General features: G+C 33.9%; 1 protein-coding gene across 1 annotated transcript; it reads left to right on the forward strand.

Annotated features, from left to right (window-relative positions):
• Nucleotides 1-23,434: 23,434 nt before the first annotated feature.
• Nucleotides 23,435-24,490, forward strand: LOC149570082 (uncharacterized). Its single transcript, XM_089817862.1, has one exon. The coding sequence runs from the start codon at nt 23,521-23,523 to the stop codon at nt 24,226-24,228; it is 708 nt and encodes a 235-aa protein (XP_089673988.1). The 5' UTR covers nt 23,435-23,520; the 3' UTR covers nt 24,229-24,490.
• The last annotated feature ends 1,707 nt before the right edge of the window (nt 24,491-26,197 follow it).

Below are 26,197 nucleotides of genomic sequence, written 5' to 3' on the forward strand. Positions count from 1 at the left end.
ATTCTCAAGTCCAAATCCCAACCCTTTGAGCCATTTTTCCTAATTGAAAAATTAGGACAAGTATCTGAGTTGAATACCCACCGAATGTGTCGGATGACATATTTCGTGATTTTTAACCCTTTAGATTTATTTTGTATGATTTGTTCTATGATGGGTTTTCATATTTTATCTTGTAGGTCTATGGTGAATTATCCATTAATTAAGTCTTAATAAATAGATTTAATTAATAAATTATTTATTTGAGAAAATTAACAGAATATCATGATCTTTGATATTTTGATTGTAATTAATTAAATGTGAATTATTGGAAAAAAGGAATTAAATAAAAGAAAACTAAAAATTAAAATTAATAATAATTATAAAATAATAATAAAGTAATAAATAAAATAATAATAATAAAAGTTATAAAAATTAAAATGAAAGTTATAAAATTTAAATAGAGATTATTTAAAAAGTAAATTGGAGTTATAAGATTGCATGGGAATTAACATGTGTCAACAACACGGGGGGTTAGTGCATCAATTAAGCACAAGGTGTCTACAATTCTATGACTCATCAAAAAAAATTGGAAAAGACCCATGCTTAGTTGGTGACACCTTTCAGCAGTTTCAAGAAGCATTTCAAAGGTTTCTTGAGAGTTCTTGATATTCAGGCATTCATAGAAGCTTAAATAAAAAGCTTAATGGAAGCTACAAGCTTAATGGAGCTACAAGCTAAAAAAAAGATAGAAACTTAAAAGCTTACATGCATGGGAGAAGATTCATATGCTCATATATTTTCTACTTGCTTCTATGCTCCTTCTAGCTCTTCTAATCACTTGGAGGATTCAATCGGCTTGGATTCTTGAAAGAATTGTGAATGATGGAGAAGGAAGAGATTTTCTATGGACTTCTGAGGCATGACAAATTAGCATCAGTGTCCAGGTGCACTCGTGATATTCTCATATTCCCTTTGCACTCTTTCTCTTCCTGTCTTCATCATATCTGTTTTATGTGTCTGAATACTCTCTGTATTTGAAATTGGAATCTAAATATTTTATTTGGATGAGAAGAAAACAATAGAAAAACCCTAGTTCCAAATGAGAAAAAAATTAGATTTTAATCGGGTTTGGGTTCGAATTTATATTAAATTAGATAGACAAGATTTGAAATTAAAATAGAAATTCTAAGTTGAAAATTCATATGATTAGATGTAATCTTTCTATCAAATTATATTTTCAGATGCGTATGGACAAACCTATTAGATGGATGAATGGGTAAATTTAGAGAACAATTACATTTTAAGAGGAAATTCTTAATTCATCACAGATTGTCCTGTCGCTGCCCCTTGGATAGACCCGAACTCAGTTATTCATAACTTTTTATCGGGAGCGAATTTATTCGATCACTCCAATCAAATTTTGCGCAACTTGGCCCTCTCCAACATATTTAAATTTCAGCCTGATCCAACGGTTCATTAGGGAGATATGACCGTCGTACTGAGACTGTTTTATTCAAGGACAGATATTTCTCCATTTCCCATAACCAAGAGTTCTTTATGCTTAAACTTCACAAAAATAATATATCAAAGCATGGAATGAATTAAAATATTATTGAAATCTTCCCTTATTAAAATTTTATTAATATGCATTAGTTTTATATGGTTTATTATCTAATCTAATTTATTTTAAGAGGGTTAAACGCTTTGACCTGGAGCTATGAACCAGTGAGGCCACAAACGGGGGACCTCATCCCTATGAGATTTGAACCTTGATGGCAAGGATAACAATGCAACAACTTAACCATCACAACATACCACTATTGGCAAAAGGGTTTGTGGTAAACCTAGTGTGACTCGAACCGGAGTTGATGCGTAGCACTGGGATCATTAGCCTAACACTACGCCTCACGACTCGCCTTCACACCAACTCGGCTACTCACTCACCCTTATTATCTAATCTAATTAAATCAAATTTAATTAAGATTAATTAATAGTAGAAGAAGTGTAATTAATTATTAGTCAATCTAAGTAAATAGATTTTTAAATGAGAGAAAATTAAAAGAAAAGAGATTTTTAATATAGTTTATATAGTGGACTTTTTGTAATGTATATTAAATACTATTTAATATATATTAAATAATTTAGAGATGGTAATTTTATATTACGTTTTTAAATGAAGAGATTTTAATGATAATGGATTAAGATTTAATTGACATGAAGTCACTATTATAACATTGTTATAATTTGAATTACTATGGTATTATTAATACGTTATATATTATTAACTAAATTATTGATATACCTTAATGGTATTAAGAGTTAACTAATGAAGCTTATGTAAAGTTCTCTAGATCGATTAATAATAGTTTTGATGAGTTTATTATTTATTAATGTTTGTTGGGGCTAACAAACTATTAATAAATAATAGTGTAAATAGTTTAAATAGTTATCAATTAATATGATCAGAATTAATCTAGAGGAGATTAGTTAATGATTGAAGTACTATAAAAGATATTAATCAAATTGAATTGGTTAATAATTTGGAGTATTAATTAATTGAATTATCGTACATAAGGAAAACTTATTTGAGATAATAATACTTGGTATTGGGAATTTATTATAACTTGTTATTATTAAAATAAAATGGGAACATTGTTGAAATAATGACAAATGTGGTCATTATAGATTTATTAATAAGATTTCCAATATAGCTTGTTATTAAATATTAACAAGTTATTATTATTGAACTATGAATATGAATATTTGTGTACTAAATTATATATGACTTTTAACTTACAAAATTATAGTTAGTTATTAGTCAACTAATATTAATTGGAATGTTGCCTTAGATATGTAATTTTTAATTAAATTAATTAGAGTTAATTAATAATCAAGTTATGTAATAGTGTTTTAATTGATATGCTAATATCGATTCCTCTAACAAAGTTGTGAAGTATTTACATCGAAGTTGATAAGTCGTACTCTCATGACTTGAATAATGACCTTAGATGTTTTAATGGTGATACTTAGTATTATTGAATTGGAAACTATTAGATGTTAATAGGTCATGGATGGTGTACTTATGTTAATTGTTTGATTTAATTGATCATTTTAATAAAGTTATAATTCTTCTTAGTTTGATAATTGGTTCTTTTATAAATGAATAATGATCCTTGATTTATGAAGGAGAGTTAATCAATTAGAATATGGTTCTTAGTTAAATAAATAAAGCAATTTAATTAAAGGTCCGTGATGATCAGTTTAATGAATAAATAATTATCTTTAAGTTATTCTTAGAATAATGCTATCAGAGAAAAAATGGGTTGACTTGTAGGTCAAATGATAACTTTATACACTTGAAAGTATACTTGCAAACAGAAAACTGAAAACCCGTACACATTATTCAACTATGTGAATTTAGTAAACCAAAACATGTGTTTGCATCGTGTATTCTATATGCTTCTTGTTTTGGATTTTGAGTTGACTAGTGTTGACCAGTCCTAGGTTGTTACCAGAGGCTCGGGGGTTATGAGATGTGATGGCATGTTGATCTTATTTGGTCTTGATCTTTATAAGCCCAACCATGGTTATGTGATCGTATGCTCTATGAAATATTTGTATTTGTTCTTCAGCCTTCATGTGTGAAGCTAAGATGTATATATATCTGAGATGCTTGAGCTAATCATTTTTGAGTCATTGATTAGTTATCCTTGGATTACTTTCTAGTTGCCATGATGGGACGAAAATGTGGATTTAATTCTTGATGATGTCATGTTGTGAAATGTTTGACTCAACCATTTTGGAGTCTTCGATCAGTATGATTTTGAGATATTTGTGGTTGCTTGTTGAGAACCAATGGATATTGTGATTTATCTTGAGATATATTTTGGTTATTGAGAACCAATTGATACTTATGATTATCAGTGATGCCTTCAGTTTCCAATAGAGAACTGTTGTGGTCATGATTTCTATGGATACTTTTTCAGATGCTCATGAAGATTTGATGATTCTTATCTTGGAGATTTGATGATTCTTATTATGGACATTTGATGCTTTTACGCATATTTGATAATTTTATTATGGATTATCTTTTATGATTTTGAGATTTATGATTCCATGAGCTTAGGGTAGGTAATCTACTTGTAGTGTCGGAAAGTGGCATGCAATGGGGGTCAGGGCCCTAAGTGGCTGCCAGGGTAACTCATTGTAAGTTTGGTTAATAAGTGATAACATTTACAAACTAAATGGGGATTAAATGAACCTAAAAAGATAATTGTTGATGTTCTCGCCCATGCCTTGAGCGCTTGTACAGGCTAGGATGGGAGTAGTGAGAACGCATGGTTGCGACCGTGCATTTCGTAGTATGTCTCGTTAGTATGAGAGGATACTAGTGGTCGCATGAGATCAGTATGGACCCATGGAGTTTAGCTAACTGTCAGGGTAACTTGTACGTGATAATTGCGATGACACTTTCCTACTTGTAGAGTAGGTTTCCTACATGTCATTGTTGTGCCTCTGGGAATTAGATGTTGGTTTTGTGTGATGGAACCTTTGAGTTAGTATACTTTTAGGATTCTTGAACTTATAGAGATTTGTGCTTTGTGAATTGATATCTTGTTTGGGAATTGAGATTATCTCCTTAGCACGGTGGGAGTGGACCACTTAGGTTCCACGCGGTCGGGTGGTAGTGTATTTTCACTCTTATCATTTGAGATCCGTCCGAGACACTGTGGCTGGAGTATCCTTGGTTGGTATTTATTCTTCATTATGTTCTTGGAGCATTATGATAGATAATATACCTTATGATGGATGTATTTACTTGTATGTTTCTTATATTGATGATTTGCTTTACTTTGCATATGTTAGTTGATGATTTATTATGCTTTACTTTGCATGTTAGTAGGATGTTTTAGGAGTGACATTCCTACTATGTTAATACCGATGATCTCTTCAGTGCTTTGAAATGTTACGCACGAAGGGATGGCTAAGATCCACGATGGTCTAATGATGCTATTTATGGTTGGGAGGAACTGTGCACTTAGTTATTTATGTTTGTGATATATGGTTATATTTTGTGATGGATGTTTATATCTTTTGTGATGATGTATCATGTATGATATGTGGTTTCATTTATGTTATTGCATCATGGATTAATATTAGATGATGATGATGTACTTTATTTACTTGGATGTTTATTCTTTTAAGCTTTTCATACCCTGTGATATGTACAGTGGATGATTGAGCTAAACTAAAATATAATTACAAAAGGACACTTGTATATTGTTTAAGTACATTGGATGTATCATTGTTATTTCATAAGGATGGAATGTTAGATGAATAGTTAATTTAGATGTGATACAACGTTAAGGGATCTTTAAATAATGTAGCCTGTTATGTATATATGTTATGTTTATTTTCATTTGAATTGTTGCTATTGCTTCCGCAAATGTTATGAATGGTTTTATCTTTCATGTTTAAAAAAAAAAAATTGTTTGGCAAACTTAGTAAAAATCTTTGGATCCCTTGGCAGGGCATTACAGAATTGTTGAGAGAAGAAACTAGAATCTAGGCTACAGTGATAGATATTTAGAGTTTGATAATTCTTAACATGGATGTAATGAAAAAACATATTGTTCATGCTAAAACATTAATCCATGACAACAAATTTTCAATTATTGGTCATATGATGGAATTATTAGCTGAAGTGCAAATAGCTTTGCAAAGTTCTAAAGTTTTACAAGATAATTAAGACAAAACAATGTCCATAATTTTGAAGGTACATAGTGATTTCCTTTCACATTTTTGTGTTACCTTGTAAATATGCATTTCTTTTGGCATTTGTGTCAAAAAAGGGGGAAATAGTTGTATCATACAAAAAGGAATATATATATATATGAGAGTAAAAATAAGGAATATATCCAAAAATGGGGAAATATATGTACAACAAATCTTTTTTTTTTTTTAAATCAAAATTAAGTCAGTGTCAATTGAGTATCAACACAACATTCAAAACTAAGTCACAAACCCAAGCACATTGATAGGGGGAGTTTTGACTTATATTTTTGAAGTAATCATAATTTTGGTATGATAAGTGTTTTTGTTACTAATGCCAAAGGGGGAGATTATTGACCTAATGATCAAATCATTTGTGAGTTAGTGCCTAAACACTTAATCATTTGGTTGGACATATTTGCTGCCCCACTTTTCACCCTCCACCCAATTAGTGAAAATGGATGCTTAGGTTATAATGAGTTCCTAGTTGTGTTTGAGTCTAGGTCTAAGATCTCTTAGGTGGATTGAGTCTCCATCAAATTTCTCATTTTCCCTTTCCCCACATTTCATAGCTAGGTGGTTTTCCTTTTGTCAAAATGATCTTGCAAGTAGGTTAGCTCCTGATCTGATGGAGATTTATGTTGCTCATACAATGATCACTTACAAGTCATATCTTCTTTCAATCTATCAATTTCATAATGGAAATAGAAGCTTGTAGAAATTTGGAATTCATCTTCTCCTCAGTAGGTTTTCAATCCATGAAGATGATTTCCTACGAAGGGTACCAAATGATGCATATGGATCAAAAAATAAGAAAGTAGTAAGGTACCTTACGAAATCCATGTTCCCTTTATAATTATTTTCCTTAAAAAGGGTTAAAGATTTCTCACAACTTTCATAATCAAATCTGATAGAAAATTCAAAATGAACTTCTCCTGGGCGAGTTTTCAACCCATGAAGTCAGTTTTTCGCAAAAGGCAATTCTGAAGGAAAAGAAACAAAAGGTGGGTCCGTATAGAATTTTCACACCTTACTTGGACATTTTCAAACCCAAAAAGGACATTAGTCTAAAGGTCAATTAAAAAGAAAGCATTGGTGAAAAAATATGAATTGTTGTCTCCTCGGTGGGTTTTCAACCCATGAAGACAATTTCCCAGATTTTAAAGAAAAGCAAGTTAGTAAGTAGGTTGGACCCATAATTTGTACATAAAATGGATCAAGATGATAATGGAAAGAATCTAATCATTACAAGAAAGAGTTAATGAGAAAAATTGAACTTAGCAGATATTTTTTCATAGAGTACTTTATCATTAACTTCCCAAAACTTAAAGGAAAATAGGAAAGTAAATATGGGGAGATAGAAAGTTACCATTGGGCCAATGGAATAGTGAAAAGACCTTGAGATATCTGTTAAAACTACAAATTTACTATTTCAATGGATCTCTCCTTCAATTCATTCACGTGGCATGAATTCTGAAGGTTAGCAGATAAATTGAGGCTCCCATATATATGGAAGCATGAACAGTTTAACAAACTACTACTCTTTTTCTTGAATTGTTATTCTGTTAATATGCATAACTTTTTCAAAAAGATAGTATCTATTGCATTAGCTATTCCTCTTAGTTTCTTAATTCAAAATTCATTTTCAAAATACGAGTGACTAGATTTGTGGGTTTCGATGGGTTGAATGGGATCAAGTTCTAATTGCAGAACTTCACAGATACATCCCTTCATTTTTATGAACTGAAGGATTTCAAAAGGAGAGTGAAGTTGGAGCCAATCGATCCCATTACTGAGAAGCTCTGAGGATGTGGGTTGGTTGAGGAAACTAGTTTTTTGGTTGCAGTTGAAGCCCTAGAGTTAATCTATGAATGTATAAACTGTTACAACCCAGACATGAGGCAAATTGTGCTACCAGGTGACACAATGTTGATTTCTATCGAGAGGTAGACTATGGTGAATTTCCTTCAATTTTTGGAATGAGAGGAATTATCAAATTTGATAGTTAGGGGAACCATTTTCAAGTTCTCTACCAAGAAGATGATCTAGAGGAAGGAAATCATGCAGACATGGTTCCAAAAACCACAAAGCACCAAGAGTAAGGTTCCTAAGACTATGTTTGGGACTAATCTCAAACTTGAGATTATCAATATCTTGGTCCTCTTACACATAGTGAAAGGTGAGGTAGAAGCTTTAAATTTTGTTGAGCAATACTTTTTTTTGGTGCAAGTCATCTGCTCTCAAACCCAATATATTAATTGGGCTCATGAGGTAAGTGAGACTTTGTCTAATGCTCTTTGCACCACAAAGTTCTACAACACATTCTATATGTCCTCTTTCCTCATTTACATGTTAGCTTCTTTACAATTGTGGTGAAGCCTCCCACGAGTGGAAAATTTTCTTGATGATGTGGAATCTTATGAGTTTTACCCATGCTTACAATTGGAAAATAGCTATGCAGATTATGTGAAAGTTAATGATGCATTCACTATGAGAACTTGTAGGGAGCTACAGGGATGTCCAGAGAGGAGATTTATTCCTAAAGCCATGGCAACCATTAGCCAATTTGGAAGTTATTTCATCCAATTCTCATCCTTTTCTTATTTGCACCTTGCAGCTTTTAATAGTTTTCCTTTGAAGTTGTTGAGATATCCCAGTGATATGATCATGTTGATTGAGATTATGCAGCAAGATATTCAAGTAAACATGCTGAGTGGGAGTCTAAAGAAGAAAGGGCAAGAATTCCTTGTGAAGGTGGGAGCTTTTAGTTGTGAAACATGTTTTGATGCTAAGAATATGCTAAAGGTGTTTGAAATGAAGTATAAGTTGGAGATGTATGAAGTCTTGAGGCCCATGTTCAATCCAAATGGGTACACAAGAGATGTTCTACAAATTGGAAGTGTCGTCAAGCACATCACCACCATTGAAGACTACTAGGCCAATTGCAAAGATGAGTTTGAGAGCCGTGATTGTGCTTTCACCAGATTGATAGTTGATCAAGTGAGAGTGTATAAAATCAATATTGATGTAGAGGGAGTAGAAGATGATGGTCAAAATATGTATAGTAACACCTATCTGACCAAGCTAAGAGGAACTTTGATAAGCTCAAAACCTTATGAAGATGCAGGATAGGAGCTAGATATAATGATGGCTCAGATTATCAAAAGGACCAAAAAATGGGTTGAATGGACAATAGAAAAAAAGAATCAAAGCAAAAGTACAACCACTCAAGCTTCCCCAATAGTTGCAGCAGCTTCCTCCTCCCATCAAGTGCAACTTTGGCCATTAGCCAAGGGCTAGTTCAACCATCAGGTGGAGGTGATCAACCTCCTGACAAAAATATTCCCTTAGCTTAGACTTGTCAGGATGACTCCCTCCCAGTAACCGAAACTCCATCAAAATCAGAGAAGAAGGAAAAGGAATCAAAAGATGGTGTAGTCACTCCTCCCCCTTGCCTCATAGTAGCCCAATCCCATTTGTAAGCAGTGCACTTCTCCCACTGAGTAGTAGATTTGGGAGATGGTGGAAGCAATGAGAGTGAATCGATTGAATTTGATGAAGCAATGAAGAAGACTTCAAAGGTAGATAAGGGCCCAGATTCTTCAAATATCATTTCACAAGACCCAAAGAACCCATTTTCTTTGGCTTCGAAGACACTCACTTCGCCCAAGAGAAAGATTTTTGGTGTAGATTCCCTAAGGACTGCCTCCAAGGTGATAGGCACATATTCATGGCTAGAGGGCACCTTAGACATAAAAAGAAAGAGGAGGGATGAAGGAACTCCCAACAAGGATACTCTATTTCTTGCTATCCACTCTAGATTGGCATTGAGAAAGGTTAAAAGGTAGACGACCTTGTCCATCCTTGGACAAGACCCTAAAATAGGGCATCTAACAATGGAGATTGTAAAGCCTACCAAAGAGGGAAGAATTGAAGATATGCCTACAAACAATTTTGCCTTGCACTCTATAGATCTTGGGGAGGCCAGACATGACACTACGGTTGGCTTATGGAAGTCAAAAAATGAGGTGATTGAGGGACAGCTAGAAAGTCTTAAATTATCAAAGGTTAGAATGAAGGCAAAAATCCATGAGCTAAATGACTTCATCAGACAATTGGTCACCCCATGGACAAGTATTTTTGGAATGCCTATCACTACTAATCCCACTATTGCCGATGTCCAAGCACTCATCTCTCAACCCCAAGAAGATAAACACTTTAGGAAAATTGGTAGAGAGTGGAGTGGGAAACACAAGTTGGAGGGACTCACCATTATAGAATAGATTGGCAATGCCATACTGAGGCTAGAAATAGAAAAGGATAGCATTTAAGCTAATAGAGCTACCCTGGCAGCAAAAAAGGTTAAAAGTGAAGATTGTGTCTCCTTATTGAAGATGGTTATCCATATGAAGACTAAGGAAGTTGTCAAAGCAAAGATCTTGCCTAAGGGAGATGAACCTTTTTTTGAGTGGCTGCACAACATGCAATTCAAGTTTGAGATGATCATGGCAATAGAGATAGAGACTATGAATTCCTAAGAGGTCTATATATGGATTTCTAGACTATTGGACAAGGGAAGGGAATCATTAGGATAACTTTCATGCAAATGAACTTCTCCAATTATATAGATAGTTTGACAGGGATATCTTCTAGTCACCAAAACAAAGTTTTCGAACTCTAGAAGCTTGGTAGGTGTATGCACGTGGCCATGGAAGAAATACAAGACCGGTTGAGTGCTATCAAAGATTTGGCTAGAGAGCATTCTAAATGGCTCTTGAGATACACTAATGTGCATGTACATAGGCATGAGGAATTGATTCCAATCATTGTAGCCGCTAGGGCCTTTAGGAAAGTTCAAAAAAGGGAAAGAAGGCAAAGTGATTTAGATTCTGCCCCTTTCATATTTTGACGTAATGATTGTAGTGGACAAATGGGCTCCTTGCCATTTGTCATTTTTGGAAGAGATGGATCGATCTAAATTTCTCTGTAATGGTCATCTCAGAATCATATATGTACTGGAATGAAAGATTAATAAAGGGTCGGCTAATTTTTGGTGTGAAATGCTTGATATTGCAAAGACAATTGAATGGTATTTTGTGTCAATTATTTTCTATTCCATTCTATTTTGTGTTAATTGTATGTTTTCTGTTTCATCTAAATTAAAACAAGGAATGAATAAAGATTCATTCCCTTGTTTTGAGGCAACAAAATGAATATGATAGTTTTGTCATTATAGGTTCAAGAGAAATCCCTTTTTTGTGTTTTCCCTTCAAGTTAGTCTTCTTTCTCTGTAGTTAGTATTTCACTAAATCAGTTTAGTATTAGTTAGTATGCATTGTTGAATTGTTAAGCCTTGTGGGTTCATAAGATGTGTGAATTCATAAACTTAATCAATTTGATGTAGATTGCTCCCCTTAAAACCATATACTCATAATAGAAACAAAGAAACAACAACCAATGTGAGAACAAAATATAGACTTCTTATTTGCGCCGCAAATGTAGAATTACAGAATTCTCAAGTACAATATGCTAACCCACATGGGCACCTTCATTACAATAATCTGCAAGACAAGCTCCAAACTATCACCTAGAGTTGTCCTAGACAATGTTCGAGCCTTTCTTAAATACGCAATTTTATGCCACCTGGGAAGGTTCTAGAGATCGAAACTTAATACCTATGGCCAATAGACCCTAACAATACATATAGAGTTGGCCAAATACATCTTTGACAATTAGTTTAGATATTTTGGGTAGCCCAATTTTGAAAGGCCATAACTCATGAACTGTTGCTCTGATTGGCTATTATAACCACTTTTTAGAAATGCTAGCTCCTAATCTACAAGCTGAAAATTGTGCTAGTGCCTTTCTGTCAAGTTTTTGGACCTCATCTAGCCACTCTAAGGCCTCTAAAAGTGAGCTTGAAGATTTTTCTACAAAATTTTCCACCAAAAATCTGCAATAACTTCTCTGACACTTATGTTTGAGCAATGAGATTTTTATGGTAGGCATACAACTCTAAAATGAACCTTTCTATAGAAAATGAGAACATTTTGAGCTCGTATGAGAAACTTACTAAAAATAGTAAGTTCCCATAAATAGTATCCAACCTGTCTACTAGTCCTTATTAAAATAGAAAAGACTAAAAATAAAATATTTTTGGGTGATGCAAGATTGCCCTTACACCCAGGATGCTCTTGCATCAGACACTTGGGGTAATTTGAGAAGTCATCACGTCTCAGGTGTTTAGAGGAAAACCAAGACGGTTAACCTCTTCCTTTGCTAGCCATGATGAATCCTCAATTGGCATCCCTTTCCATTTAACTAGATATTGCTCATAAGTTCTATTTTTGGTACTTTTTCCAACACAACTATCTAGTATCTCCTTAATCTCCTATGTAGTCAAACTAGCTATTGGAATACTCTATTGTGCTTCTGCAATTTCATCTCCATTACCTCCTTCATAATACTCTATCAAAACTAAAATATTAAATGGTGAAATATTCAATTCAGTAGGCAACTCCACTTCATACGCATTTTCATAATCATGCATTTTTACTATCTTGTGCTATCCAAACTTCATCATCTTTAGCTTATTATATGTACCCACTGGAAAATGCTCCTTTGTCAAATGAACCATGACTTCATCTCCAACCTAAAATTCCTTATATCTCCTTTTCACATCTGCCTTAGCCTTATACTGTGTATTCATCTTTATGATGTGCTTCCTCACCTCCTCATGGATGTTCTCCAAATGTTCAGCAAAATCTTCTACTTCAGCACTACTTATCTCTCCTTTATCCAACTTCCTCAATTCAAAAACATTTCTGGGATTATTCCCATATACAATCTAGAATGGTGATTTACCAGTACTCCTATTGATTGAATTATTATATGCAAATTCTACTTTTTGTAAAGTCATATCCCATGCTTTTGTTTTATATTTAACCAAGCATCTCAACAAGTTTCTCAAACTATGATTCATAGCTTCTGTCTATCCATCAGTCTATGGATGATGTGATGAACTAAACTTCAAATTTGTCTTCAACTTCTTCCACAATGTATGCCAGAAATACCCAATAAATTTGGTATCTCTATTTGAAACTATACTCTTTGACAAACCATGTAATCTCACCACTTCTCTGAATAGCAACTCTGCTACATGAACAACATCACTAGTCTTCTTGCAAGGAATAAAATATGCCATCTTTGAAAACTTGTCAACCACCACAAAAATAGAATCATGCTCGCAGTGTGTCCTCAGTAATCCAAGAACAAAATCCATGTTGATATCCTCCCATGGCTTCTCCGGTACAGATAATGGCTGATACAACCCTATATTCTGCTTCACTCCTTTCACCATCTGACATACTCCACAACTTTGTACAAACTTCATCACATCTTGCTGCAACTATAGCTAGTAGTAATTTTTAGCAACCAAAGCTATGGTTATCTCTACCAAAATGTCTAGCCAATCCTCCACCATACTTCTCCTTGATGAGATTCTCTCTCATTCAACTTCTAGGGATGCACAATTGGCTTGCTTTGAACAACATATTATCCTAGATCATGAAATCCAACCACTTTGTCCTCTCAAGTGCAATAGGTTCTGTACAAGCCTTCCACACTTCACCAAAATTTGGATCATTTGGATACAAGGTACTGAGTTCCTTGAACCCAACCACCTCTATCTGCATTTCTATTAGCAAAAGTTGTCTTCTACTAAGAGCATCTACAACTTTGTTAGACTTCCCACTCCTCTGTTTCAAAATAAATGTATAACTTTGGAAAAATTCAACCCACTTTAAATGCCTTTGGTTCAATTTTCCTTGACTATTCATATATTTCAAAGCTCGATGATCAATATACAAAAAAAACTCCTTAGGAAGAAGATAGTGTCTCCACCTCTTCAATGCTTGAACTATAGCATAAAATTCCTAATCATAAATAGAATATTTTCTTATTGCATCATTTAACTTCTCACTGAAATAAGCAATAGGTCTACCTTCTTGGCTCAAAACAGCTGCTATTGTAGTACCACTAGCATCACAGTCTACTTGAAACACCTTGTTAAAATTAGGAAGTGCTAAAATAGGTTGCTCAGTAACTTTCTATTTCAACAGATTAAAACTCTTATCTACTCCTATTGTCCACTTAAACTCTTTCCTATCCCCTCTCATTATTTTAGTCAAGGGACCACAAATATTGCTAAAATTTCTTATGAACTTTCTATAAAATTTAGCTAGTCCATGAAAAGATCTTATCTCTATCACACTCCTTGGAGTAGGCAATTCAAGGATAGCCTTCACTTTCTTTGGGTCCATTTTTAGACCTTCTCCTAAGAGTACAAATCCCAGATACACCAATTCTTTCTTTACAAAACTACACTTCTTCAAGTTTATCAACAACTTTTCTTCCCTCAACTTATCAAACACCTTGCGAATATGAATCAAATGCTCCTCCAATGTCTTACTAAAGATCAATATATTATCTAGGTAAATAATGACAAACTTACCTAGAAACTCCCTCAATACCTCATTCATGAGCCTCATGAAAGTGCTTCGTGCATTGGTTAGCCCAAAAAGCATGACTAATCAGTCATATAGTCCTTCCCTTGTCTTGAAAGTAGTCTTCCACTCATCACTTTCTCTAATATGAATCTGATGGTACCCGCTCTTCAGATCTTTCTTTTTGAAATACTTAGCTTCACTCAAACAATCCATACTATCATCCATCCTTGGCAATGGAAATCTATACTTTATTGTGATCTTGTTGATAGCACAAGAATCTATGCACATCCTCCATCCTCTATTCTTCTTTGGTGCTAATACTGCTAGTATAACACATGGACTTTGACTCTCTTGAATCAACCCCTTTTGCAAAAACTCATGAACTTGTCTGTTCAACTATTCACTTTCTACTCACGTCATTCCATGCATTGCCTTGTTTGAAAAAATGGCTCCTGGAACCAAATTCATCTGGTGACTGATCTTCCTCATTAGGAGCAATCCATTAGGTACATTATCTGATACAATATCAAAAAACTCTTCCAACATATTTGCAACTTTTGTAGGTACCTTCTCTACTTCTTCTTTACTATCTTTAGGAATTATAGCAAAACACATATGCTCATGTTTCATAAGAAACTCTCTTTCATCAACAAAACATATTCTGGCAGCACTAAATACCTTTTCTTCTTTATCCTTCAATGATTTCGACTTATGCTTCACTCCATCCTTGGTCAGAGTGTAGGTATTTTCTTGCCCGTCATGTACAAAATGCCTATCAAACTGCCATGGCCAATCCAGCAACATATGACATATGTCCATTGGTATGATATCACATAGTACCTCATCCTGGTAACTTCCAATCTTGAACTTCACTAAGCACTGCTCATTGACCATAACCTTGTGGTCATCTTGCACCCAAGCAATACAGTATGGACACAGGTGTTTTTGTCTCTTCAGCTTCAACTTGGTGACCATCATTTCTAACACTAGATTGTCAATACTTCCACCATTAATGATCAAATCACAATACTTATCTTCACATTTGCACTTTGTGCGAAACAAACTCCTTCTTTGATCAGGTTCATTTTCACCACTCAACAGGACTCTTCGTTTAACTAGGACTTCTCCTCTTTCATCATCTTTGGAATGTGAGGATTTGGCATCTTCATCAACATGTGCAACTCTCACCTAACCTTTTGTTCTTCAATCTATCCTTCCTTGGCATTGGGTACATTCAAATGCTCTATGCCCTTCTTCTCTGCAGTGAAAACATTTTCCATAGAAGCCTCCTCTTCCAAATCCTTGTCTTCTGCCTCTTCTTCTATGATCTCTATCATTCTAATTGGAATTGTTCCCCCTCTGGTTCTAATTGCTACTTACAGCCTCATCCTTGTTCTTCTAATCATCATTATGTCCTCCATAAGATCATCCGCCAGATCTTTGCTCAGTTTCTCCTTAACTCTTAGGGAAAACCGGTATGCCTCCTCAATAATATTCATTTGAACCAAACTTAGCTCATCCTAAATTCTTGGCCTTAACCCATTAAGATAACAAGTGACTTTCTCCTTATCACCTTCTGCATGACTGGTTCTAATGAGAACTCGGTAGAACTCTTCGGTATACTCTTGAAAAAATTTTCCCACTTGCTTCATTCCTTGCATCTTCTTCAACAAATCAAGCTCATAATCCATAGGAATGAATTTTCACTTCATTTTAGCTATCATCCAATCCCATCTAGTTATTTTGTCCTTTCCCTTTCTATTTCGCTCCAACTAAACCTCTTTCCACCATATCTTTGCATGTCTCTTCAATTTTGCCTTCGCAAACTTGACCCTATGTGGATCCTTAATATCTTCATACTCAAAGTACTCCTCTAGTTCATTGATCCAATCGATTAGCTCTTCTGGGTTAAGATTTCCCGAAAATGTGGGAACCTCAAATTTAGGTCTTTTTCCAATCTTGGAGATGGCCCTAAAAAGCCTCTCTTCCTCTAGGTTTAGAACTACCTCTGCTCTGACATTTTCTTCTACTTCGTCCTCATCCTTGCTTTCATCTCTTACAAAAATATTTATTCCTCTTCGCATTTGTTCTTCCAACGCTTGCATTTTCCTTTGGAGGGCTCGAAAACCCTTAAGTGTAACACCTACAACCCTTCCACCATGCTCTCTTCATGGAGGTTTTTTTGTGCTTTCGCTAAAACCCTAGTGCAAACTGCCTCACAATTGGCAATCTGCCTACACACTCAGCCCAAACCATAGTCTTGGTGCGAACTACCTCACAGTCGACAATTTGTGTACCCACTCAAGAACTCTAGCTCTGATACCACTTGATGCAAGGTGCTCCCCTTAAAACCATAAACTCATAATAGAAAAAAAGAAACAATAGCGAATGTAAGAAAAAAATATGGACTTCTTATTTGTGCCTCAAATGCAAAATTACAAAATTCTCAAGTGCAATATGCTAACCCACATGGGTGCCTTCATTACAATAATCTACAAGACAAGCTACAAACTATCACCCAGAGTTGTCCTAGACAATATTTGGGCCTTTCTTAAATAGGCAATTTTATGCCATGCAAGAAGGTTCTAGACATTGAAACTTAATACATAAGGCTGACAGACCCTAACAATACATTTAGAGTTAGCGAAATACATCTTTGACAATTATTTTAGATATTTCGAGTAGCCCAACTTTGAAAGGCCATAATTCACAAACCGTTGCTCTGATTAGCTATTATAACCACTTTCTCGAAAAACCAGCTCTTGATCTACAGGCTCGAAATTGCACTAGTGCCCTTCTATCGAGTTTTTGGACCTCATCTGAGCACTCTAAGGCCTCCAACGGTGAGCCTGAAGATTTTTTTGCAAAATTTTCCACCAAAAATATGCAATAACTTCTTTGATACTTATGTTTGAGAAATGAGATTTTTCTGGTAGGATTACAACTCTAAAATAAACCTTCCTATAGAAAATGAGAACATTCTGAGCTCGTATGAGAAACTTACTATAAATAGTAAGTTTCCATAAATAGTAACCACCCTATCTACTAGTCCTTATTAAAATAGAAAAGACTGAAAATAAAATATTTTTGGGTGATGCAAGATTGCCCTTACATCCAGGATGCTCCTACAACAAATCTTAACATACCATTTCTTGATTGAGTTAGTTCTTGTTTAGGCTTAGCTTGGTTTACCTCTCATGTTCTTGGGTTAAGAACACACCCCATTTTAGATTTAGAGACAAACATAATTCATTGCAAATCATACTGCAATAGGGAGTTGTACCTAAGAATTCAGAGGAAAGTTAGTCTTTCTAGAAGCAACTTTCCAACTATTGTAACCAAATAGTATTCACAAATTTGGGCATTTAAAGAGTTAAATCAAAAGAACAACCTATTTACCAAAAATATTACAACCAAGCTTCATAGTGTTAACTGAACTATTACAATGTTAACTGAGCTTCATAGTGTAAACTAAACTATTGTAGTATCTACCAAGTAGAAAGTAAGTGTTAACCGAGCAAAATAGAAAGATAGTGTAAATCGAGATAGTCATGTAGAGCAATTGTAGTGTTGACCAGGCTTCAGCATCAATCGAGCTCTATAATGTCAATTGAGTTCTCTAGTGTTCACCAAGTCATCAATGCTAACTAAGTTCATGTCTACTCTGAGTGATCAATGTGAATCAGGCACTAGTGTCAACCGAGTGCCAGAGCTTGCCAAGTTTACTATGTTGTCGAGTGTCATAATATCACCTGAGTAGTCTTACCAAACTAAGTTATAACATTGAGCTAACTTAGTGAAGATTGTTGAATTCACTATTGTAGCTAACTCCAAAAGGTAATTATTTGGACTGGCATATATGTAAGACATCTTGTCATATCCAAGAGTGTTTAAGTGTGTGAATATGTAACAAGTATGAATGTGAGTTGAAGAGTAAGGGCTACAAGCAATATAAGGAAAAGTAGAGTCTCATCTATCACAACAAGGTGATCATTTCTACATCAAAGGAATCTCAATCAACAAACCAAGTTGTAGAGTAGAGATCAACCACTAGTTCATCCTAATAGGTGCATTAGTCAAATCCTTTAACAAGGTGGACTTAATAGTCTTATGCTAAATCTCCTAATTGAGTGCATACTTCATTGTATTGTATAAATCCTTTTACAAGGTGGACCTAACTGTCCTTATTGCTCCTAATAGGGAACATCACTAGAAGTGATAATTTGTAAGCCTTAATAGGCCAACTCTATATTGTAGTACTAAAGCTTGTGGGTATCATCCCCACCCCAATTTTACTTTCTATTTGGAAGGTTTATGGGTCACCAATATTTGTGTCAACTCTTATGAATTTTTTATTGCTTTCAATCTTTCATGCATGCACTTAAGAGGATTAATTGGTGAATTAGAGTTAAAGTTTTATTGATTCATTTGGTCACCTACATGATGTGGACAAAGTCACCCAATAGAAATATAGGTTTCTTTTTCCCAATATAAATGTTAATGTAGTTATCAACATGGTTTTTTTTTCTAACATATCCCTAAAGTCCATATTTGGATTATGGAATCAAAATATTGAGTGTAAAAATGCAATAACTTTTTCCTAGATGTATAAAAGATATGGGAATTTGAGTATTAATTATGAGAAACATAATAATGGCTTGAAATAAAATAGTTTGTGGTCAATAAAACTTAAATGTTGTCCCATAGTTTCTAGATTTGGAAATTCACATCTTTAAACATGTTGAGAATATGGTGATTGATCAATTTTGAATCAAATTGAAATGTTGGAAATATTGAGGAGGAATTCATGGATAAGAATGATTGTGAACCCAATAAGGTAAAATATAAGGTCACATTATATGAAATTATAATAGAGACACAAAAAAAAAAATTCATGCTATTTTTAGAATTTATTGCCACTTCAACTTCCTAGATGGGTTAGGAATATGTTTTGGTGATAATTTCTAAAGGTATAAGTATGAAAAGGTTATTTTCTAGGAAGTCGAATCTAAGAAAAAATGGTATGATTATCTACTTGAAAATGAAGTTAGTGTTGTGGTGAGGGTATAGTTTTAAATTCCTACCCAACAAGGAAGTGTCCCTCTAAAGATGGGCTGATCAAAATTGAAATTAGAAAAGTTCAACAAGATAGTAATGTTGGGACTAAATAGTAAAGCATGGAAACATTGTCAAGGGAAAAACCATTGTGGGAGTTATGTTGGAAAGATTTAGGTTAGATACTGAGGGGAGGGGTGGACGGGTAGGTGGGGGGGTGTTGTGAATTAGAATGACATAAACCTCAATTTCAATCAACTTTCCTAGTATAAACTGATAGTCTGAAAAATACTTTCATTGATATCTCCTATTATAATCGATAGCTTTACTAATAAGATGCAACTAAATATTAATTACTGAAATGTAAAGTAATGAACATTCAATAAACATCAAACATATAAACTCATAACACAATACTTTGGTCTTACAAAAAACCCTTGGTTAGAGAGAAAAATTGTGGTGGGGATGGTACCCACAACTCATCACTGTAGTAATAAGGTGGCTTGTTAAGAGCTTACATCAATTTCAATCAATACACCTATTAAAATTGTCTAATACCCAATTAAGAGTATTCAAAGGCTTATTAAAGACTACTCAATTAAGAGATTTAATCCAACTTTATACAATGTTCAACCGATTAATGGATTTACAATAAGTTCAAACTAGAAGTCCTAAGTCTCGTTGAAGGCTACTCGATTAAGGTATTTGACAATCTTGCTAATAAGATGTTAAAAATAAAGCTACAAGAAGTGTGGCCCGTAATAGATATCCTCCAATGCTTGCTAGGTCATTAATGCTCTTTTACTATTCTTTCGCCTTATTCATATTGCTCACTTCTTTATGATAATCATAGAACTCGTTGTTCATTCCTCTAATCCAACTTCAACAACAACTTCTTATTCCTTACTAATATGATTTATAATATGCTTGACCTAATTTGTTCATATTGTCTGAGTAACCTAACTAGGGTCACATAAGACTTCTTCATGAATTTTCCATATACTATTTTTGACTTTCATAGCATCTCTGATAATCTTCTCTGTATTCTTATAATACTCTCTTTTCTTTGATAGCTCCACCAGTTTTATGATAGCATTGTTCCTTAGCTAATAGTGATTCCACTAAGTCTTTGCATTATTTGCCAACAATAACAACCTTCAAAATCAAAATCATAGTTTTCTTGGACATGGATGTATGAGATTGGTTTTGTGATGTAACAAGTTATGACCCACATAATTACTTTGCAAAATCAATAATCCTAGTTAAAGGATTTAGTACAATGATAAACATTGTTAAAGGTTTATAGAAATGCACAAGGCATTGGGCACTTTCTTGGACAACACTTCTCTATTACAACATTAGGTGTACAAACCAATATGATTCAACAAAATATGGGCAACAACCAATTATGAATTGTAGAGTAGAATCACCTATGGTAGATTAGCTCTGATAAAATCATGCATTATATATTGTCCTTCACATTACATTTTTTTCTCAAATTCCATACAAATCACATTACATATAATATAATCAAGTTTAATCTTGCATGTTTTTATTCACTTGGCAGAACTCGATCACATATATCTGTTCAAAATATTTCTTAGTCAGTTAGCTAAGTCCCAAACAAACGAGTAAAATAATCTTTTTTACTCGATTAAATTATTATTCGTGTACCATTTTAAATTGGATGCACTCCAATTCAATGAAGGTTTAGTACCTATTTAATGTGAGATTATCAATCTCCTTGTATCTTCTGTTCTTTCTTCCATTTTATGTCCTTTCTCCTAGGTGGAATTGGGGTAAAACTTAATAGATCCTCTTTGAAGCTCCTGTTTTCATGGTGTTAAGCTCGAGGTGGAATCTATCCCCCTAGGTTCTCTCTTCCCTTCATCTATCCACTTGGAATCTTCCCTCCACACACTGATTTTGGGGATCTATGACTTGTTTTGGGATCCTGAAGGTTTTGGGCCTTGGTAATCAAGTAGGGCCGTAGAGAGCCCTTGATGGGCCAATCAAGGCTATAGTACACCCCTGATTGGACCCTATTTTGGGCCCTTCACTTAGATCCCATCGCTGGTTAGTTTCAGGGTACAAATTTCTAGACAGGTCGACCTGTGGGAGTAAGCTATTCTGAGCCCTTTATAAACCCTTCCATTTTCTCCATTTTTCATCCATCAATCACATCATGCACTCACAAATTCAAGTTCAAGAACTCATGCATTCAATTTCTCAAGCATTCTTAAAGTATTCAAGGTGTTAAAGCTCTCTCCATTGAAGATCAAGGATTCATGCATTCAAGCCATTGAAGGAGCTTATGCAAGATCTAACACTTCGAAAGATTCAAGATATCCCTTCATACATTTAAGATCCTTTGCTGCATCTTCTACATTCATCCTCTCAAGATCTACATTCATTCATAAGGAAAATTTCAAGCACATTCATTCATGAAGGTTTTGATGTCACTTTGATCTACTTTCTAGGGTTTTGAAGTCGAGTCAAAGCTATCACATCTATATACTTGATCAGATTCCAAATTCAAGGGCATATTCATAGATTTACATTGCTTCATGGTAGATCTATCACTACTACTTGTTAGCATTCTATCTTTATTTTAATTCAAGGTTAATTCCTAAACTAGAGTTTGATTGAGGCAAACCCCCCCAACAACAACAAACAGACAAGTTCTTTGTCTTGTAGCTTTTGGATCTTGAATCAACAAATAGGTTATAGATTTGGATACCCTTTTCGACTTTTAGTGAAACTGCAAAATCAGAATCAACGCCGCACACTATCAATCAGGGGTGCACTACATCCCTAATGCTCCATTTCACCCCTAATTATCTAGTTTACCCTTAACAGATTGTCAAACAATTTTTGGGTTTTGTCCATACCGTAGTTTTCATTACATTTCATAAGAATTATCCCTTTCGAAAGTTGTTTGATAGTCCATTTTTAGGTTTGTATTTCACAAGGTATTTCATCTCCTCTCTTTCATTTCTATATATTCATCATTTTGTCATATCTTTATATCCCAGATCTACATTGCATATCTTCTTGGTTAAACCCTCTTAAGGTGGAGGTGAGAGGGAATTAAACCCGAGTTATTCATCCTTTTGCATTAGGGCTTTACATGGATACTTCCTCTTGTATAAATCAAACCTAATCAACGGGTGGAACTTGGTCTTCCTATTTTATTAATGTATGGGTTGGATTGCTTCCATTTTCCTACCCTATAATTTCATGATATGCTAAATAAAAGATAAACTCTCCATAGTTGGCTTAAACACAATCAATAACCAAAACAATTCCTTTTTACCAAAATTCAAGTGTAATCGATGAAATACTCTCATTTGTGTTATACTCCTTACCAAAACTATGAAATTCGGTACTCAGGCATGAATATCTCCTATATTATGAAACTCCAAAACTTGCGATCACAAAATTAGATCCTTATATCTCATTAATATATCAAAAATCAGACTGCAAAATTATGTTCCACCTTTTCGTACCAATTTATTTATTGTACGTGTACTAATTTGTATTCCACACAACTTATTTCAATCAACTTTGTATTGATAAGTCAAAATCTATCTTAAACATGTCAATCCATACAATAGGAGAGTGCGAAAATGCTCATTGCAACCATCAAATTGAAAACCTAATCTTAAGTTATTAAGTTCACAAAATATCATTTTTATTCACAAAAGTAACATCAATTTTTTTTATTTTGTTCAAATATTGACCATTACTAGTGAATATAGATTACTCTCGAGTATTTTTTGAAGTCAAACTGCGGACTTTGAAACTCCATGAAATTCTCAATAACCCAAACAACTTTTTCAATCAATATCAGCTGCCCTTGATCCAAAGATCTTGTCTGTGGCACTGAACAACAAGTTTCAATGTCAAAGTCCACATTGTTTTTACCAAAAAAAACTCTAATTTTTATAGACAAATTCCCTTCTTACAGAGAATTCAATGTTTCAAACAGTATTTTTTTGGACCCACAAGGTTGACCATATCAATCGACCACGCGAAATCCTGACTTTGAATTCTCCTCTCATAACTATTGATCTTCTCGTCGCGTTTGTTGCATCTTCAGCATGCAATGCTCAAAAAGTGTCTTAGGAATTCTCAGGTGCAATCCAGATTTTACTTAAATTGAGTTTCAGTCCATCCAGTGATTCAATCAAGGAAAAACAAAAGTATGGCTGGTTCTGAAGCAATGGCAAAACAACGGGGATCTGCTAATTCCGAGTGCCCAAAAGTGATGAATCAGATTGTGCATTCAGACACTTTTGTTCAGATTGAGAGCCATTGTTTCAAGGATCTTGTTCAGAAACTCACTGGTGCAGCAGAGGATTCTGGAGTGAAAAAGTTCCCTGTAACCAGACATGCAAGAAGCTCAAAGAAAGATGGATTCAGATCAGTTTGGGATTGTTCTCCATTGGAGAAGAGTGGGTTTCAAGTTGGTATTCAAAAACCAGCCTTTAAGCTTCAGGACAGAAGGAAATTCCGAAAGAAATTGAAGAATAATTTGGGCCTGATTGATCATCATGTTGATTTGGGTTTGAAAGATCATCACAATTTGGGTTTGAATGATCATCATTTTAATTTGGGTGTGAATGATGATTGTTATAGAGAAAGAGTGGGAGGTAATAGTTATGGGATTCGATCTGTGACTCTTCCTGCCTTGATTTGTAGCCCAATCACTCCACTTGGGCCTTCTGATCCATTCAATTCTCCACCAAGTTACTATTATTATGATTCTACTCCAACATCTGGCAATCAATCCTCACATTCGGAAGAGGAAGAACCAAAGTTTTCTTCTGAGGGATCAGCAATGAGTGTGAAGAGGCAACCAGAGTTGCTTCCCCTGTTTCCCCTCCATTCTTCAACAGAGTCCACTCCCTAATTTGCAGTTTGTATATGGAAAGTGTAGTTAGTTTTCTTATGAGTTTTTAGTGTTTTTGGGCTGTATTGGTTTTAACAAAGTCATTACGTAGAATATACTTGTCAGTAACCGTTCTGTGACGAAAGCTTCAGTCATAAAATATGTATCCTTTTTCCCACAATGGCTTGCTCTTCTTATGCTGCCGGGGTTCTGCTTTTCTTCTTTTCAGATTTGGTAAATGACTAATAATCATTTTGGTGGAGAATCCTTCTGTTTTTCCAAACTTATTCTATTCCGACAAATCTCGAATCGAACATGTTGACTAAAATTTTGCATTTTGACCACAAAATGTGCATGAAATAACTGTGAGTTCTGTTTCTTTTTTTTTCTCCTTGAACTTTCCTCGTAAACAAAAGGGGACAGGCTAATCTCCACACAAAATGTACTAAAGACAAAACAAAGTCAAACTTTTTTTTTCCCATATTCACGAAATGTAGTGACTTTTTTACAATTTTTTGATTGTTTTTTAGTACAAACTATTCAAATCATGAAGATCAAATGTTAAAATTTTCGGAAAAATCTATGATAATTGATCAACTCTAGAGGGGAAGATAGCAGTGTCCAAACAAAAGTGGGGATAAATCTGTCAATCTTATTAATTCACGTTTTATAAATTTCTAATTTCTACCCAAGAATCCATTTTATTTTGGTATTTAATGCTTTTGTCATTAATTGTATTTTTATTATTTAGATATTTACTTAGATATGATTTACTAATTCAATAGTAATTGTTGTTGATGACTGGTCATTAGTCTAGGGGAATTAATGTTTTCATTAGACCCTTCATCTATTATTATTTTAATTGGATTATGAATAATAAATACAACTTAGAATATAATAAGGGAACAACAATAAGAATACCAATTACTGTACCTTTAAACTGACCATTCAATTAGCAACATTCAAGTAGGGACAAAGATGATTTGCCACTATTCATATAATCAATTGAAGACATACAGTCATAAAACAACAAAGTACAAAAAAAACTTGATCAAAAGAATATATTGTCTATACAAAATTTTCTATTATTTATTAAAATCCCAAAACTCGTCCATGGCAGAAAATATTATTGTATTTGCCGTAGGCAATATACTATTGCAATCAGTTCTACTTAAGTTGTGATTAATTTCATTTATTTCAACCAATTACATTTCAGTATTTTTATTCCGAAGTTCTGTTTTTAATTTTTCTAATGTATATATGAGAGAATTTTAATTTCTAAAATCTGTAAAATTATTTTACTGCAATTTTATTAGCTCATACCTTTGGGGTCTTATAGGGCAAATTTCCAAGAAGCATACCCATATTATGAGGCCATATTTTCGGTAAGAATATATGAAAGTATGAAATAGATCAAAGATATTTTAATACATTTTCAAAATATTAATACTTTGAATGCTAACAATTTATAAAAATAGAATGATTAATTTTAAAAATTATAAATTGAATATAAGAATTTTTAACAGATCTCAAATATTATGAAAATATTAAAATTATAATTAAAGTATATTATACATTATCATTACCAATCAATAAATTAATTGTCTTATAATTATTAATTATTAGGTCTAATGTATTACTCTATCTAATTAATCTATTATCTAATTAAACTATTATAACTTAACAGCAAATACAAGACACTATGTGGCACTTGTTATCTTTACATTCAAAACCTCCAAAATGCTCATGAGAAAAATACCTCCCATGCAAAGTGTAAGGCACGTCATCACTTATAGCACCCAACCAAGTAGATAGATTTTACCCTGAAGTTGAGACTTCAACTGAAAACATCATTGGTCACACAATTATAGTAGCATTAGGAGCAGATGTTATAAATTTCAATCTCAAGTGGTTTGAAAGAGAGGCAAGGCAACCAAAGACCTGATTATTTTTTCAATATTTGAATATGATTCTAAACTATAAAATTAGT

The sequence above is a fragment of the Cupressus sempervirens genome, chromosome 3 (genome assembly GCF_028749045.1).
Source record: "Cupressus sempervirens isolate cs-2001-9-10 chromosome 3, ASM2874904v1, whole genome shotgun sequence".
NCBI classification, from domain to species: Eukaryota; Viridiplantae; Streptophyta; class Pinopsida; order Cupressales; family Cupressaceae; genus Cupressus; species Cupressus sempervirens.